General features: G+C 42.0%; 1 protein-coding gene across 1 annotated transcript in view; it reads right to left on the bottom strand.

Moving 5' to 3' along the window:
* Nucleotides 1-15,412, bottom strand: part of SLC27A2 (solute carrier family 27 member 2) — a 51,223-nt gene that overhangs the window by 12,020 nt on the left and 23,791 nt on the right. The window contains exon 5 of the mRNA XM_012442398.3: nucleotides 1,167-1,361. Within this exon, the coding sequence (XP_012297821.1) occupies nucleotides 1,167-1,361 (195 nt within the window). The remainder of the gene's footprint in view (nucleotides 1-1,166; nucleotides 1,362-15,412) is intronic.

The following is a 15,412-nucleotide window of genomic DNA, read 5'->3' as shown; positions in this document are numbered from 1 at the left end:
GCTCTCCAGAGCTTGGCCTCTTATGCACGTGAACTACTGTTCTCTGTAGTCTGTTGGTCTATCCATGGGGACAGAGGTTGCGTGAGAGTTCCACTGTGGCTGTTTCATGGCCAGACAGGATGAGCTGCCCAGAGGCATAATGACTGCAGTGACCTCTCAAGCCAGTAGAGGCTCAGAATTTACTGAACATTTCTGGATATTTGCAGAATAGTTGGTTATCTGGAAGACTGACTGCTTGAGTACAAAGATGACAACAGAGACCCACAAGCAATAAAATGACTGACAGGGAAAAGAGACTGCTATGTGAACTGGCTTAAAAATAAGAAGTATCTTTCTGGTGGAATGATTATTATTATTTTTTGTTTTTCTTTTTTTTTGAGACGGAGTTTCACTCGTTACCCATGCTGGAGTGCAATGGTGCGATCTCGGCTCACTGCAACCTCCACTTCCTGGGTTCAAGCAAGTCTCCTGCCTCAGCCTCCCAAGTAGCTGGGACTACAGGCGTCCACCACCATGCCCGGCTAATTTTTGTATTTTTAGTAGAGACAGGTTTTCACTATGTTGACCAGGATGGTCTCAATCTCTTGACCTCGTGATCCACCTGCCTCAGCCTCCCAAAGTGCTGGGATTACAGGCGTGAGCCACCGCGCCCGGCCCTCTGGTGGAATTATTAGGTGGACATAAATGTTTACTAGATCCTAGCACTGGGATGCCTGGGCTCCCTCTCAGAACCACTGAATCCAAAGGCTAGCGGGTGGGGCCTTGCATCTGTGCATATAAAAAACTCCCCAGGTGATTGTGATGCACGACACAATGAAAGGGAAACGCTATGTTTCACAGCGTATGATAAACTTATGGAATTTGTAACCTTCAGGTGTTTTATCACATATGAGTATAAATGGCATCAGGAAGACTTCACCTAAGTTGCAGATGGCAAAGGCACAATGGATTGTTCTTAATAGAAATTGAGATGTTTTTAACTGGAGGATCTGATTTTTTAAGGTCATCATCACAGAGAATGAGCAAAACCTCTCTTGGTGATAGGAATGGGCCATGGCTCTGACGCTGCCTAACTTCTGATAACAACATCTTTATGACTTGGCTTTTAAGAAGTCTCTGTATTCTGAAAACTGGCTACGTATGCTCTCATATTTCAATGGACTTACTTTCTGTAGGTAGTTTACTCTTCCAACAGCACCGATTTTTCTCGTGTAATTCAGAAGTCCAATATTGCCTTCAGTGGCAGCATAGAACTCATAGATGTGAATGTCCCCAAATCTCTTGACAAATTGTTTCCACACATCTCCTCGTAAGCCATTTCCCAGTGCCAGTCTCACTTTATGATCACGGTCATTTGGTTTCTGTGGTAGGGGAAGAAGAAGGAGACCAAACTGAAACATCTCTGGAGCCTATTCTTACGTATTAATAATTGCCTTTATTTTGTATGTATTTAATTTATACTAACATTGCCTTTATTACATAGTTACGTTGGTTACAAATACCCTTTAGTGTCTGCCTTTTTCTTGCTACCAACACACATTATTCACCGTTCCTCTAGCACAAGCAGTATGGTCTGACAGCTGGAACTCTGATTTAATAACCAAAATGTGAATTTTCCCATTTTGGTTTTTAAGGAGCCAGATGAGACAATCTGACAGAACCAGGTGATGCCAACATTTAATCCACATCCAATCTAAAGTTAGAATAATGTGAATAATGGTGTTCATAGTTTTCTTGATGAGGCTGGTGAACATCAGTGAATTTCTAGAAAGGAGGAGCCACATGGGAAAGATCTGTCAGAGATGGACACAATCTACTACCAGTGGGACCCTAAGCAGTGTCTAGGATTTTTATGACAATGAAAAAGAAAACAGGAAACACAGTCCAGTGAGAGAAAGAGAGAGAGAGCGAACCGTTTTCCATAAAGTCATTAAAGAGCAAAGTTGGAGCCTGTGGGAACTGGAGGGAAGAGTCTTGACCATGCCCTGCCCTGTTTAAGAGGTAGGCCCCAGAGTTCATAAGACCAGTCAGAGCTGAACCGAGACAACAAAACTATCCCAGTGGGATGGGAAGGGGAACAGGAGGAGGAGGTCACCTCCCAGTTGCCTCAGGTGGCCTGGGAGGAATATGCTTTGCTATACATAAAGATCACAGAGGAAAATCTGTTTTGGGTGTAATGACTGAAAGGAGCCTTTCTGGTGTCAGCATAGCCCCAGAGGTGGTGCTATGACCAGGCTGCCTTCCATTCAACCACCCTCATTTAGGAGACCCACAAATATGTCCACGTCAATGATGGTTTTATTTATTTTATTTTTAATTGTTAAAAAGACTAGTCAAGTACAGTAGTGAGATGAGGGGAAAAAATAGAACAAGAAGTTTGATCTCTAACTGTGAACAATCAGTTGAGATAACTCACTACCTTTAGACCAGCCCAGTGATGGTTTTAATGATATCTTATGTTAATAATGTAATTTATGTCCTCCAGGAAATCACAGGCTGGTGGAAGAGACAAAATAAGTAGGTATAATTTTACCTTGTAAATTCTGTTACTCTATGAACTTTATTCTATCAGGATGCAGAATGATATAGGGTAAAAGTGCTAGGTCGTTAGGGCTCTCCCCTTATATCAACCATTAATTTCTTTGATAAAACAGCAATTGCTTAGAGCATTTTCTACATTATTTCCTACACTGTGAAATTACTGTGAAGTGGTTTTGAAATAAGAATTACTCTTTGAAAAGAACTATAAGGATGTGGGGACTTTTGCATGGCAATTAAAAATCACACCAAGACAAACTGAATTGGTTTCTATGCAGGAGGAGCTAAGGAGCCAGGGAAGCAGAAAATACACATTTAATTTTTAAGTAGCTTGGCCAGAACATAACGAGGCTCTTTCAGGAGTCCTAACCAGAGAGGGGGACTGATGCTGGTCATTGGTGAACATGGGCTCCTTGAGCAGTCATTCTGAGGAGGGAATGTGTCAAGAGAGACCAGGGCCCCCTGCCAATGGCTCTTACCCAGGGTGTCTGGGAGAATTGCCTGAGAAGCCCTTTGAACCCGCAGGAGACCTAGACATTCAGAATGAGTAGGAATCTATTCTCTCTCTCTCTTTTTTTTTTAGACAGGATCTTGCTCTGTTGCTCAGGCTGGTACAATTGTGGCTCACTGCAGCCCTAACTCCCAGGCTCACGTGATCCTCCTGCCTGTCTCATGAGTGGCTGGGACTACAGATGTGTGCTACCATGCCTGGCTAATTTATTTATTAATTTTGTAGAGATGAAGTCTCACTATGTTGCCCAGGCTCATCTTGAACTCCTGGCCTCAAGCTATCCTCCTGCCTTGGCCTCCCAAAGTCCTGGAATTACAGGCATAAGCCACTGCGCCCAGCCAGAATCTATTCTCTGCTGGCCCCTAGGTCACTGGCTCTACTCTGCTTTATAATTACTAAGCTCCCATAAGTCGAGAGATATGTCTTGTTTGCAAGGGGAAGCCCTGGCTATACCTATCCCGGGGTGCTAGTTATCTTTCATTAACTTCACTCTCAAGTGTCCCTGTTTGGATAATGAATTGTAGGGTCACCATGCCCACAAGACACTATCCTCTTCCATAAGACTGTCAGTATTCAGAGACCACCTCCTCCCACTGCTGTCCCAAGGATAAAACATCACACATATTGAAGACTTCCTTTTGCTTAAAGAAAATCAGCTGAGCTGGGCGCTTACCTGCTCCCAGGCTTGCATGAGAAGCTCCAAAAGCAGCATTCCCACCTGTAGACCCAAGGTCTTCTTTATCTCACATGCAGCCCACCAGTGGCCCTTCTCCCACCCACTTTGTTTATTTCCTTGTCTTTTGGATGGTGATCATCTATCTCCCTCATTAAATGGCAAACTCCTTTGAGGCTGAATATGCATGTATCTCTCTGTCATCCTCAGTGCCTGGACCTGTACTTTGCATATAGCATAATCCTGGCAGTAAAATAAATAATCTCTACCAGGAAACCTCATTCCCTTTTCAATAACTAGTGGTGGGGTCAGGGCAGGGCTTAGGGTGCAGGAGGCCGCAGGCACCCTGGGTGTGTGGGAAGCTGACCAGCCTCACAGGTGCAGCTGTCACCTGCCAGTGGCAGGTAGCTGAGCTGACAATCACAACACCATGGGCTCAGTTTTCATCATCCAGCTGAGGAATCTTATTATATTAGCAAAAGGGATTAAGGCTGGAAATGTTTGTGGGCACAAATGGGAGATCCTGGAGCCTTCTAAGATGTCTGGTTCTCACCTAAGCTTTTGCTCACCAGTGGCTGAAAGAGTATGACTGAAGTTTTCCTTTCCCATAGGGGAAACAGTGTTTCTCCATCACCAAAGCCACTCCACAGAGGAACTGATTTCTAGGTCAAGGGTCACCACTTATTTTTTTTAAACAAGATAAAAACCTTCTTTGCATTAGAGCTAAGGTGAAATATGGAAACAAGGGGACTAAATTCACACTGGGGCTGAATGACTGATGAAGACCAAGAGATCAAGGTGTCCAGAGAGGAATGAACGGTGTTAGGTAATTAGAACAGGCAGAAAGCGTCTATTGAGGGCTTTTCTATGGGTTAGGCAGTTGACCTGTTTCCAAGGAATCTTATGAAAGGTGATAGCTGATAAAGTATTTGCCTTATGTTACAACTGAGGACATGGAGACTCAAAAAGCTTAAAATAATTTTCCCAAGATCACTAAGGTAGCAAAACAGTTGCTCCAAAATTCAAATATGAATCAATGTGACTTCAGAGAGCTCTTTTCCTTAATTTTTTTTTAAAAGCTCTACACTTGAGAGGACGTCACTGTGCTCCCCCTCCTTACTCATGCCCACCAATAAATCCCACCTCCCCAAAAATAAAGAAAAAAGGAAAAAAAGCAACAAAGAGAGAGTACCAGACACATAGTATAAGATAAGAATCAAATAGTCCTGAAAGGCACTTAAACAAACAATGCTGTATTCACATCACTTACCTGTTCTCACCCTTTACCCCCAGTTTACCACCCAGAAGCAAACACTTAATTCTTGTAGCTGCTTCTCGCTATCTGCATATTTCTAAATTAAATGCTTATACTTCTTTCTCTTGTTTCATCAATTTCAGATTTCCTATTGTCACAGATGAGGATTCAGTTCCATTCTGTCTCCCTTTTTTCCAGTATCACAATTCTTGGTTAAGTCAATATTCAGTGCTCACATTATTCTGTCCATAATACACCACTGAGGAGCCAAGTAATGTGCTATGAACAAGTTTTTATTTCTCCTGGAATTAATTGCCTTTCTGCCCATTTGCTTAATTTCCTTAGTTTCTATTTGTAAGTTTTCCCTTACCCTCCAACAGCCTCTAACTAAAATTTTCCTCATGATGACATCTATTTGGCTGATGGAATTTCCTGCTTTCCATTATGCTTCTTTGTCTCCTTTGCTCCTATCTGGACTAGATATTTTCTAAGCCTGGGGGGTCCCTTTGTCTCTCTTTCCTGGATCCTGTGTTTTCCTCTGCCTTTTTTTTCATTCTCTTGTTTGGATGGAATGCTTCCTCTAGTAACTTCCTGAAGGGGAGTATGTACATGGTAATTTGTGTGTGTGTGTGTGTGTGTGTGTGTGTGTGTGTGTAGACTTTGAATATTGTATACCTGAGTGATGATTTGGCTGGATATAGAATTCTAGTTGGGCAATAATTCGTTTCTAGAATTTTGAAAGCACTACTCCTTTGTTTTTCAGCTGGCAGTGTTGCTGTTGACAAGTCAAACTTTCACTATTTTTGGTAGTCTTAAATTTCATCATAGCACAATTTCTTTTCCCCCACTAATTTTACTGGGCACTCCATTATCTCTTTCAGTCTGTCCAGCCCTCAGATGTTTTCCTGTATTATTTCTTTGATCATTTCCTCCTCTCCACTTTATTCTCTTTTTCTGATTTCCAATTAAATATATATGGGACCCCGTTGATTAGTCTCTAATTTTCCTATCTACTTTCCCCTCATCTCCATCAATTTATCTTTTTAACTTTCTGTAAGATTTCTCAACTTTATCTTCCAAGCTTTCTATGAATTAAAGATTTTTAAACATCATCTTAATTTTCAAGTCTAATTCTTTTTTTCTTTTAAAACAGTACACTATTCTTGTTTTACAGATATAATGTCTTCTCCAGTCTCTCTGAGGATATTAATGATACATTAAAAAATGTCTCCTGTTTTCTGAATTGATGCTTCTTTCTTTTGATGATCTCTCCTGTTGGAGGCTTTCCTCAGGTGCTTGGTGATTCTTTGTCTTTCAGATTTAGGAGTAAAGCAACAGAAAGATGTTTGGGCAGTTCTGTGGGGATGGGGCCGTGGGGGGCTACTACTAAGTGGGCTGCACTGCTGGTTGATGAGGCAGTGAGGCAATGCCCAATGTCTTTTCTGGGAAAGTTTAGTTCTTCCTAAAAATTACCCTCCTCCAATATCCTGCCTGCAAGCATAAACTGGCGACTGGAGTTCCAATATCTGTTTAGGCAAAAGTTGCTGGGGGTCTCCCTGGTCAGTATATAGATACTTCCTTAATCTCTGTTTTCAGTGCCTCACCCCTGCCCTCCTCTGTTCTTGGGGTACTTCAGTCAAAGCTGCTTTAGCTCTCCAGAGAAAAATCCTCCTGTCTCCTACATGGTGGGAGAGGGGAACAGCAGGTCCAGCTACTTCTTACACAGATTTTATTTTGTTTTTCCATAAGTTATTGGGGGTACAGGTGGTATTTGGTTACATGAGTAACGATTTGTGAGATTTTGGTGCACCCATCACCCGAGGAGTATACACTGCACCATATTTGTAGTCTCTTATCCCTTGTGCCCCTTCCACTCTTCCCCCGAAGTCCTCAAAGTCCATTGCATCATTCTTAAACCTTTGTGTTCTCATAGCTTAGCTCCCAGATATCAGTGCGACCATACGATGTTTGGTTTTCCATTCCTGAGTTACTTCACTTAGAATAATAGTCTCCAATCTCATCCAGGTCATTGCAAATGCTGTTAATTCATTGCAAATGCTGTTAATTTATGACTGCATAGTATTCCATTGCGTGGGCATGCGTGCGTGCGTGCGTGCGTGTGTGTGTATGTATGCACCACAGTTTATTGTTGATTGATGGGCATTTGGGTTGGTTCCATGATTCTGCAATTGTGAATTGTGCTGCTATAAACATGCATGTTCAAGTGTCTTTTTCGAATAATGACTTCTTTTCCTCCGGGTAGATAACCAGTAGTGAGATTGCTGGATCAAATGGTAGTTCTACTTTTTCCTTAAGGATCTCTACAGTTTTCCCTAGTGGCTGTACTAGTTTACATTCCCATCAATAGTGTTGATTTTTTGATTATGGCCATTTTGCACAAGTGAGGTGGTATCACATTGTAGTTTTGATTTACATTTCTCTGATCATTAGTGATGTTGAGCATTTTTTCATATGTTTATTGGCCATTTGTATATCTTCTTTTAAGAATTGTCCATTCATGTCTTTAGCCCACTTTTTGATGGGATTTTTTTTTTCTTACTGATTTGAGTTCATCGTAGATTCTGGATATTATTCCTTTGTCAGATGTACAGATTGTGAAGATTTTCTCCCACTCTGTTGGTAGTCTGTTTACTCTGCTGACTGTTCCTTTTGCTGAGCAAAAGTTCTTTAGTTTAATTAGGTCACAGCTATTTATCTTTGTTTTTATTGCATTTGCTTTTGGGTTCTTGGTCATGAAATCCTTGCCTAAGCCGATGTCTAGGAGGGTTTTTCCAATGTTACCTTCTAGAATTTTTATAGTTTCAGGTGTCAGGTTTAAGTTCTTAGTCCATCTTGAGTTGATTTTTGTATAAGGTGAGATATGAGGATCCAGTTTTATTCTTCTACATGTGGCTTGGCAATTATCTCAGCACCATTTGTTGAATATGGTGTCCTTTCCCCCCTTTATGATTTTGTTTACTTTGTCGAAGATCAGTTGACTGTAAGTATTTAGCTTTATTTCTGGGTTCTCTATTCTGTTGCAATGGTCTACGTGCCTGTTTTTATACCAGTATCATGCTGTTTTGGTGACTATGGCTTTATAGTATAGTTTGAAGTGGGGTAATGTAATGATTCTAGATTTGTTCTTTTTGTTTAGTCTCACTTTGGCTATGTGGGCTCTTTTTTGGTTCCATATAAATTTTGGAATTGTTTTTTAGAATTCTGTGAAGAATGATGGTAGTATTTTGATGGAGATTGCACTGAGTTTGTAGATTGCTTTTGGCAATATGGTCATTTTCACAATATCGATTCTACCCAGCCATGAGCATGGGATATGATTGCATTTGTTTGTGTCATTTGTGATTACTTTCAGCAGTGTATTGTAGTTTTCCTGTAGAGGTCTTTTGACTCCTCGGTTATTTTATTTTATTTTTTTGCATCTATTGTAAAAGGGGTTGAGTTCTTGATTTGATTCTCTGCTTGGTCCCTGTTGGTATATAGAAGAGCTACTGACTTGTGTCCATTACTCTTGTATCCAGAAACTATGCTGAATTCTTTATCAGTTCTAGGAGCCTATCAGAGTCCTTAGGGTTTTCAAGGTAAATCATCATATCATCAGCAACAGTGACAGTTTGACTTCCTCTTTACCAATCTGGATGGCTTTATTTCTTTCTCTTGTCTGATTGCTCTGGCTAGGCCTTCCAGTACTATGTTCAAGAGGAGTGGTGAGAGTGGGCATCCTTGTCTTGTTCCAGTTCTCAGAGGGAATGCTTTCAACTTTCCCCCATTCAGTATTATGTTGGCTGTGGGTTTATCATAGATGGCTTTTTTTTTTTTTTGAGATGCAGTTTCGCTCTTGTTACCCAGGCTGGAGTGCAATGGCATGATCTCGGCTCACCGCAACCTCCGCCACCTGGGTTCAGGCAATTCTCCTGCCTCAGCCTCCTGAGTAGCTGGGATTACAGGCACGCGCCACTATGCCCAGCTAATTTTTTGTATTTTTAGTAGAGATGGGGTTTCACCATGCTGACCAGGATGGTCTCGATCTCTTGACCTCGTGATCCACCTGCCTCAGCCTCGCAAAGTGCTGGGATTACAGGCTTGAGCCACCGCGCCCGGCCCATAGATGGCTTTTATTACATTCAGGTATGTCCCTTGTATGCTGATTTTGCTGAGAGTTTTAATCATAAAGGAATGCTGGATTTTGTTGAATGCTTTTTCTGCATCTATTGAGATGATCATGTGATTTTTATTTTTAATTCTGTTTATGTGGTGTATCACATATATTGACTTGCATATGTTAAACTATCTCTGCATCCTCGGTATGAAACCATCTTGTTTATGGTGGATTATCTTTTTGATATGTTGTTGAATTTGGTTAGCCAGTATTTTGTTAAGGATTTTAGCATCTATGTTCATCAAGGATATTGGTCTGTAGTTTTCTTTTCTGGTTATGTCTTTTCCTGCTTTTGGTATTAGGGTGATGCTGGCTTCAGAGAATGAATTAGGGAGGGTCCTTCTCTTTCTATCTTGTGGAATAGTAGCAAAAGGATTGGTTCTAATTCCTTGAATGTCTGGTAGAATTCTGCTGTGAATCTGTCTGGTCCTGGACTTTTTTTTGTTGGTAATTTTTAAACTATCATTTCAATCTCGCTACTTGTTATTGTTCTGTTCAGGATGTCTAATTCTTCCTGATTTAAGCCAAGAGGGTTGTATTTTTCCAGGAATGTATCCATCTCTTCTAGGTTTTCTAGTTTATGTGGGTAAAGGTGTTCATAGTAGCCTTAAATGATTTTTTTGTATTTCAGTGGTATCAATTGTAATATCTCCTGTTTTGTTCCTTAGTCAGATTATTTTGATATTCTCTCTTCTTTTCTTGGTTAATCTTACTAATGGTCTATCAATTTTATCTTTTCAAAGAACCAGCTTTTTGTTTCATTTATCTTTTGTATTTTTTTTGTTTCAGTTTCATTTAGTTCTGCTCTGATGTTAGTTATTTCCTTTCCTCTGATGGGTTTGGGTTTAGTTTGTTCTTGTTTCTCTAGGTCCTTGAGGTATGACCTTAGATTGTCTGTTTGTGCTCTTTCAGTGTTTTTGATATAGGCATTTAGGGCTATAAACCTTCCTCTTAGCACTACCTTAGCTGTATCCCAGGGTTTTGACAGGTTGTGTCATTACTGTTGTTCAGTTTGAAGAATTTTTTTTTTTGAGATGGAATTTCACTCTTATTGCCCAGGCTGGAGTGTAATGGCACAATCTTGGCTCACTGCAACCTCTGCCTCCTGAGTTCAAGCAATTATCTTGCCTCAGTCTCCTGAGTAGCTGGAATTATAAGCATGCGCCACCACGCCCAGCTAATTTTGTATTTTTAGTTGAGACAGGATTTCTCCATGTTGGTGAGGCTGGTCTCAAACTCCCAACCTCAGGTGATCCGCCTGCCTCGGCCTCTCAAAGTGCTGAAATTACAGGCATGAGCCACCGTGCCCAGCCTTGAAGAATTTTTTCATTTCCATCTTGATTTTGGTTTTGACCCAGTGCTCATTCAGGACTAGTTTATTTAATTTTCCAGTATTTGCATGGTTTTGAAGTTTCCTTTGGAGTTAATTTCCACTTTTATTCCACTGTTATCTGAGAGAGTGCTTGATATAGTTTTAACTTTCTTAAATTTATGGAGGCTCATTTTTATGGCCTACCATATGGTCTATCTTGGTGAAAGTTAGAAAGTTATTCACTGTTGTATAGAATGTGTATTCTGTGGTTGTTGGATGAAATGTTCTGTATATATCTGTTAAGTCTATTTGTTCCAAGGTATAGTTTAAATCCATTGTTTCTTTGTTGACTTTCTGTGTTGATGACCTGTCTAGTGCTGCCAATGGAGTATTGAAGTCCCCCACTATTATTGTGTTGCTATCTCATTTCTTAGATTTATTAGTGGCTGTTTTATAAATTTGGGAGCACCAGCGTTAGGTGCATATATGTTTAGGATCGTGATATTTTCCTGTTGGACAAGGCCTTTCACCATTATATAATGTCCCTCTTTGTCTCTTTTAACTGCTGTTGCTTTAAAGTTTGTTTTGTCTCATATAAGAATAGCTACCCCAGCTTGCCTTCGGTGTCCATTTCCATGAAATGCCTTTTTCTATTCCTTTACTTTCAGTTTATGTGAGCCCTTATGTGTTAGGCAAGTCTCCTGAAAGCAGCAGATAATTGGTTGGTGGGTTCTTACCCATTCTGTGGTTCTCTATCTTTTAAGTAGAGGATTTAGGCCATTCACCTTCAATGTTAGTACTGAAACGTGAGGTGCTGTTGCTTTCCTCATGGTCTTTGTTGCCTGTGTACTTTTGTTTTTGCTTTTTGACTTGTGTTTTTGTTTTATAGGTCCTGTGTGATTTATGCTTTAAAAAGGTTGTGTGTTGATGTGTTTCCAGGATTTGTTTCAAGATTTAGAGCTCCTTTTAGTGGTTCTTGTAGTGGTGGCTTGATAATGGTGAATTCTCTTGATAATAGAGGTGGTGCTTTCCAGAAAGCATCAGCTGTAGTAGTGTGGAGAGGGACTGGCAGTGGGCAGGGTCCTAGAACTCCCAAGATTATATATTCTTTGTCTTCTGCTACCAGGGTGAATAGGGAAGGACCATCAGGTAGGGGCAGGGCTAGGTCTGTCTGAGCTCAGACTCTCCTTGGGCAGGTCTTGCTGTGGCTACTGTTGGGGATGGGGATGAGATTCTCAGGTCACTGGAGTTGTGTACCTAGGAGGATTATGGCTGTCTCTGCTGAGTCATGCAGGTTGTCAGGGAAGTGGGGGAAAGCCGGCAGTCACAGGCCTCACCTACCTCTCAGGCAACCTGAAGGGCCAGTCTCACTCCCACCATGCCTCCTGCAACATCCCCAGTCTGTTTCCAGGCAGAGGGTGAGTCAGGCTTGAAAACCTGCCCAAGGTGTTCTGTCTCCCAGCTGTTAAAGAAAAGGGCTTTAGTTCTTCCCTGCCTGTGGAGTCTGCAAGCTGGATTCCTGCCCTCCCCTGAGTTCTGGCCAGGAGTCTTCTTGTCCCGTTCAAAGTTCAGCTAGAGAATTCCTTCTCCCTGTGGAGTTTTTTACCCCCTGCTCCTCGGGCCATCCTCCTGATGGATCCCTGTGGTGCCAGGCAGCAATGGGCTGCTTGGGGATTCAGCGAGCTCCCAGGGCCTTTCTGTTGCTTCCTCTACCCTGGTATTTTGCTAGGTTCAGCTCTCTAACTTGACTCAGCTCTAGGTAAAGTCAGGAACTTCTGCAAACAGACCTTTAGCTTCTCCAGTGTGTATTTGGGAGAGGAAGGTCTCCCTTTCCCATTTCCACAGTTGGGGCACTCACAGTATTTGGGGTGTCTCCTGGGTCTTCCAGGAGCAGTCTGCTTCTTTTGGAGGGTCTGTGGGTCCTCTTGGGATTGCTGGTTAGTTCTTGCAGTCGACCTGGAGCTAAAATTCACAATGCAAGCCTCTGCATGCTGCTCTGTCTGGAGCTGCAATCTAGTCCTGCCTCCCTTCTGCTATGATCCCCCATCCTCTGTATTTTACTTTACACAGATTTTCAAATAATTCTCCTGTTTTTAAGTCTGACACTTCATCTGACCTTCGGCTGTATTCAGAGCCTGCAATTTCTCAGCCGTCTGGAAGGCAACTGGCTTCTTCCTTCTTGGGACTTGCCTTTTAAGTTTCACCCTTCTCAGCCTATTATGCCTGTCACTTTCAGCTTCCTATGCTATGTAGTTCATGGTTGCAATGTCTCTTACTTTCTGAGATCATGGTGCTTGTGTGTGTTTTTAAGAAATTCCTTGTTTTGCAGTGACTTCCAAGAGGTGAAAGGGCAGAAGGTCTTTATTACCTTAGAAAAACTCCAAAGTCCCTGTTCTGAATGATTAATATGTTACACTTCTGCCTGGACAAGGCTCCACCTGTTTGCTTTACAGAAGAGGCCCTTTGTCCTTCTGTGTATTCTCCCACCATAGGGCTTGCCATGATCACATTTGAATCTCAGCAGAGTAAAGCCCTTGCCACCTGACCCAACCCCTCAGCTTGACCTCCTGCCACACTGCTTGCAATTCTCAGTGTTCTGGGTCCTTCATCTCACTGCTCATATGATTTTCCTGCTAGCCAGAAGCCCTTCTTTTCTTGCCTGGCTGCAGAACTTCTCTGCACTCTTTCAAGCCCGCCTTCCCTGGCAAACCTTCCTGATTCTGCTCCCCTTCCCTCTTTCTTTTGGTCTCCCTCTGTCTTGGTCCTCAGTCATATTGGCCAATCTCCACTCTGTGCTGCAACACATCCATCCATTTTCTTTTTTGAACAGAATGAAGCTGATGCAGAGACAGAAATTTTAGGCTGGAAGGGACTTCAGAGGTTATCTAATTTTGTGGGGAAGGCAGATAACACTAGAGGTAAGTTGAGTCTATTCAGCTCTTTCAGGGTTCTGGTCAATCTTATTTCTTCTTCCAAATATCATGGTTCTATGTGTGACTCCTGGAACTCTTTTTTGGTTCCCTTTCTTTCTCCTCCCACTGTCCAGCAGATGGCATAAAGCTTCACTGAGACCCCTTGCTGTAGCTTCGGTCTCTAATTGGAGGAAGGAAACACTGAGCTTTAGCAATATTGTGTTCCAGTAAGTAACTTTCCCTAGATGACTGTTTTTAGGCAACTATGCAAACCAAATAGGAGCTGACAGCCATACACTGCAAGAAATAAATCAGAATGGCCTTCATTACAAACAGGTGCTCTGAAAGCAAAAGCCCAAATACAATGTAGGAAGACAGGTAAAATGGATAGAAAATATTCACTGTAACATTGTTCAAATCACTTAAGTCAATAGCTTTGCTATCCAGTCCCCTACTCAACCTCAGATGAGAGTGATTAACTAAGTAGAATGTTTTCCCTTATTTCTTCCCTTGTGTAAGTGGGCAGAATTTTCATTGATTCATTCAATAAATATGTATGGGGCGCCGATTACGAGCTACACACTGTTAGGCATTGAAAATGATAATGATAATAATGGTAACATGTGTTGAGCATTTACTAAGTTCCAGCTACTTTGCTACATGCTTTACATATATCATCTCATGTTGTCTTTATAGACCCCTTGTGAGGTAGGTACTATTATCTCCTTGTTGGCTGATAGGAAGCTGAAATTTAGAGAGGTTAACTATCTTTGTCCAGTGGTAGAGTCAGGGTTCAGGCCTACTAACTCCAGAGTACTTGCTCTCAGCACTGCTTTAAGTACCTGGAGCCAAATCTGAACTATTGACCTGAGAATGGCCGGAAGCATCCTCCATAGTCCCCTGCTCTACCAGAGAAGCTACTGAATATGGTTAAGAAGAGGGCAGAGAAGCACGGTGGCTCCACCTCCCAACACTGGCCCCAGATTCTCCTGATGAGCTGGGCCATGTGTGTCTGTGGATGGGTGTCACTTGGTTTAGCTGCTGTGCTAAGGCAGAAGTTGCCTCCCTGACACCCAGTGCTCGGGGGGTCATTGGTGGGGTTAGCCACTCTAGCAACAGTGTTCTAGGCAGCTCTAAGGGTGAGGAAGTTCCTGATTACATTGATCTAGGCCCTTCCCCCATTCATTCTAGTTTTTATCCACTTTTTCTTTTTTATTTTTTGAGACAGAGTTTTGCTCTTGTTACCCAGGCTGGAGTGCAATGGTGCGATCTTGGCTCACTGCAACCTCCGCCTCCTGGGTTCAAGCAATTCTCCTGCCTCAGCTTCCCAAGTAGCTGGGACTACAGGCGTGCACCACCATGCCCGGCTAATTTTTGTATTTTTAGTAGAGACAGGGTTTCACCATGTTGACCAGGATGGTCTTGATCTCTTGACCTCGTGATCCACCTGCCTTGGCCTCCCAAAGTGCTGGGATTATAGGTGTGAGCCACTGTGCCCGGCCTATCCACTTTTTTTTTTTTTCAATGTCTTGTTGATATAATCTTTCCCTACACCCCACAGAATCTGGACTCCTACTTCCTATGACATATGATTAAATTTTAAAAAACATTTTTCATAGCTCTCTTGCTTATTTAATGACCTATGTTTGTTTGTTTGTTTCTTTCTTTTTCTTTTTTATAGGGTCTTGCTCTGTCACCCAGGCTGAGGTGCAGTGGCATCATCTCAGCTCACAGCAACATCTACCTCCCATGTTCAAGCAATTCTCCTGCCTCAGCCTCCTGAGTAGCTGGGATTACAGGTGTATGCCACCACGCTTGGTTAATTTTTGAATTTTTGGTAGAGACTGGGTTTCTCCATGTTGGCCAGGCTGGTATTGAACTCCTGACCTTGAGTGATCTGCCCACCTCTACCTCCCAAAGTGCTGAGATTAGAGGTGTGAGCCACCATGCACTAATGACCTATGATTTTAAAAAATCTTTAACTGAAAGTTTTTTTTTTTAGGTAACTTTGATCTTTTATTACACTTTTTGTAA

Source organism: Aotus nancymaae, unplaced genomic scaffold (genome assembly GCF_030222135.1).
Source record: "Aotus nancymaae isolate 86718 unplaced genomic scaffold, 86718_ANA_hifiasm-v0.15.2.pri h1tg000062l, whole genome shotgun sequence".
Taxonomy (NCBI): Eukaryota; Metazoa; Chordata; class Mammalia; order Primates; family Aotidae; genus Aotus; species Aotus nancymaae.
Note: the sequence above shows the minus strand (reverse complement) of the source record. Positions and strands in the feature narration are given on the sequence as shown.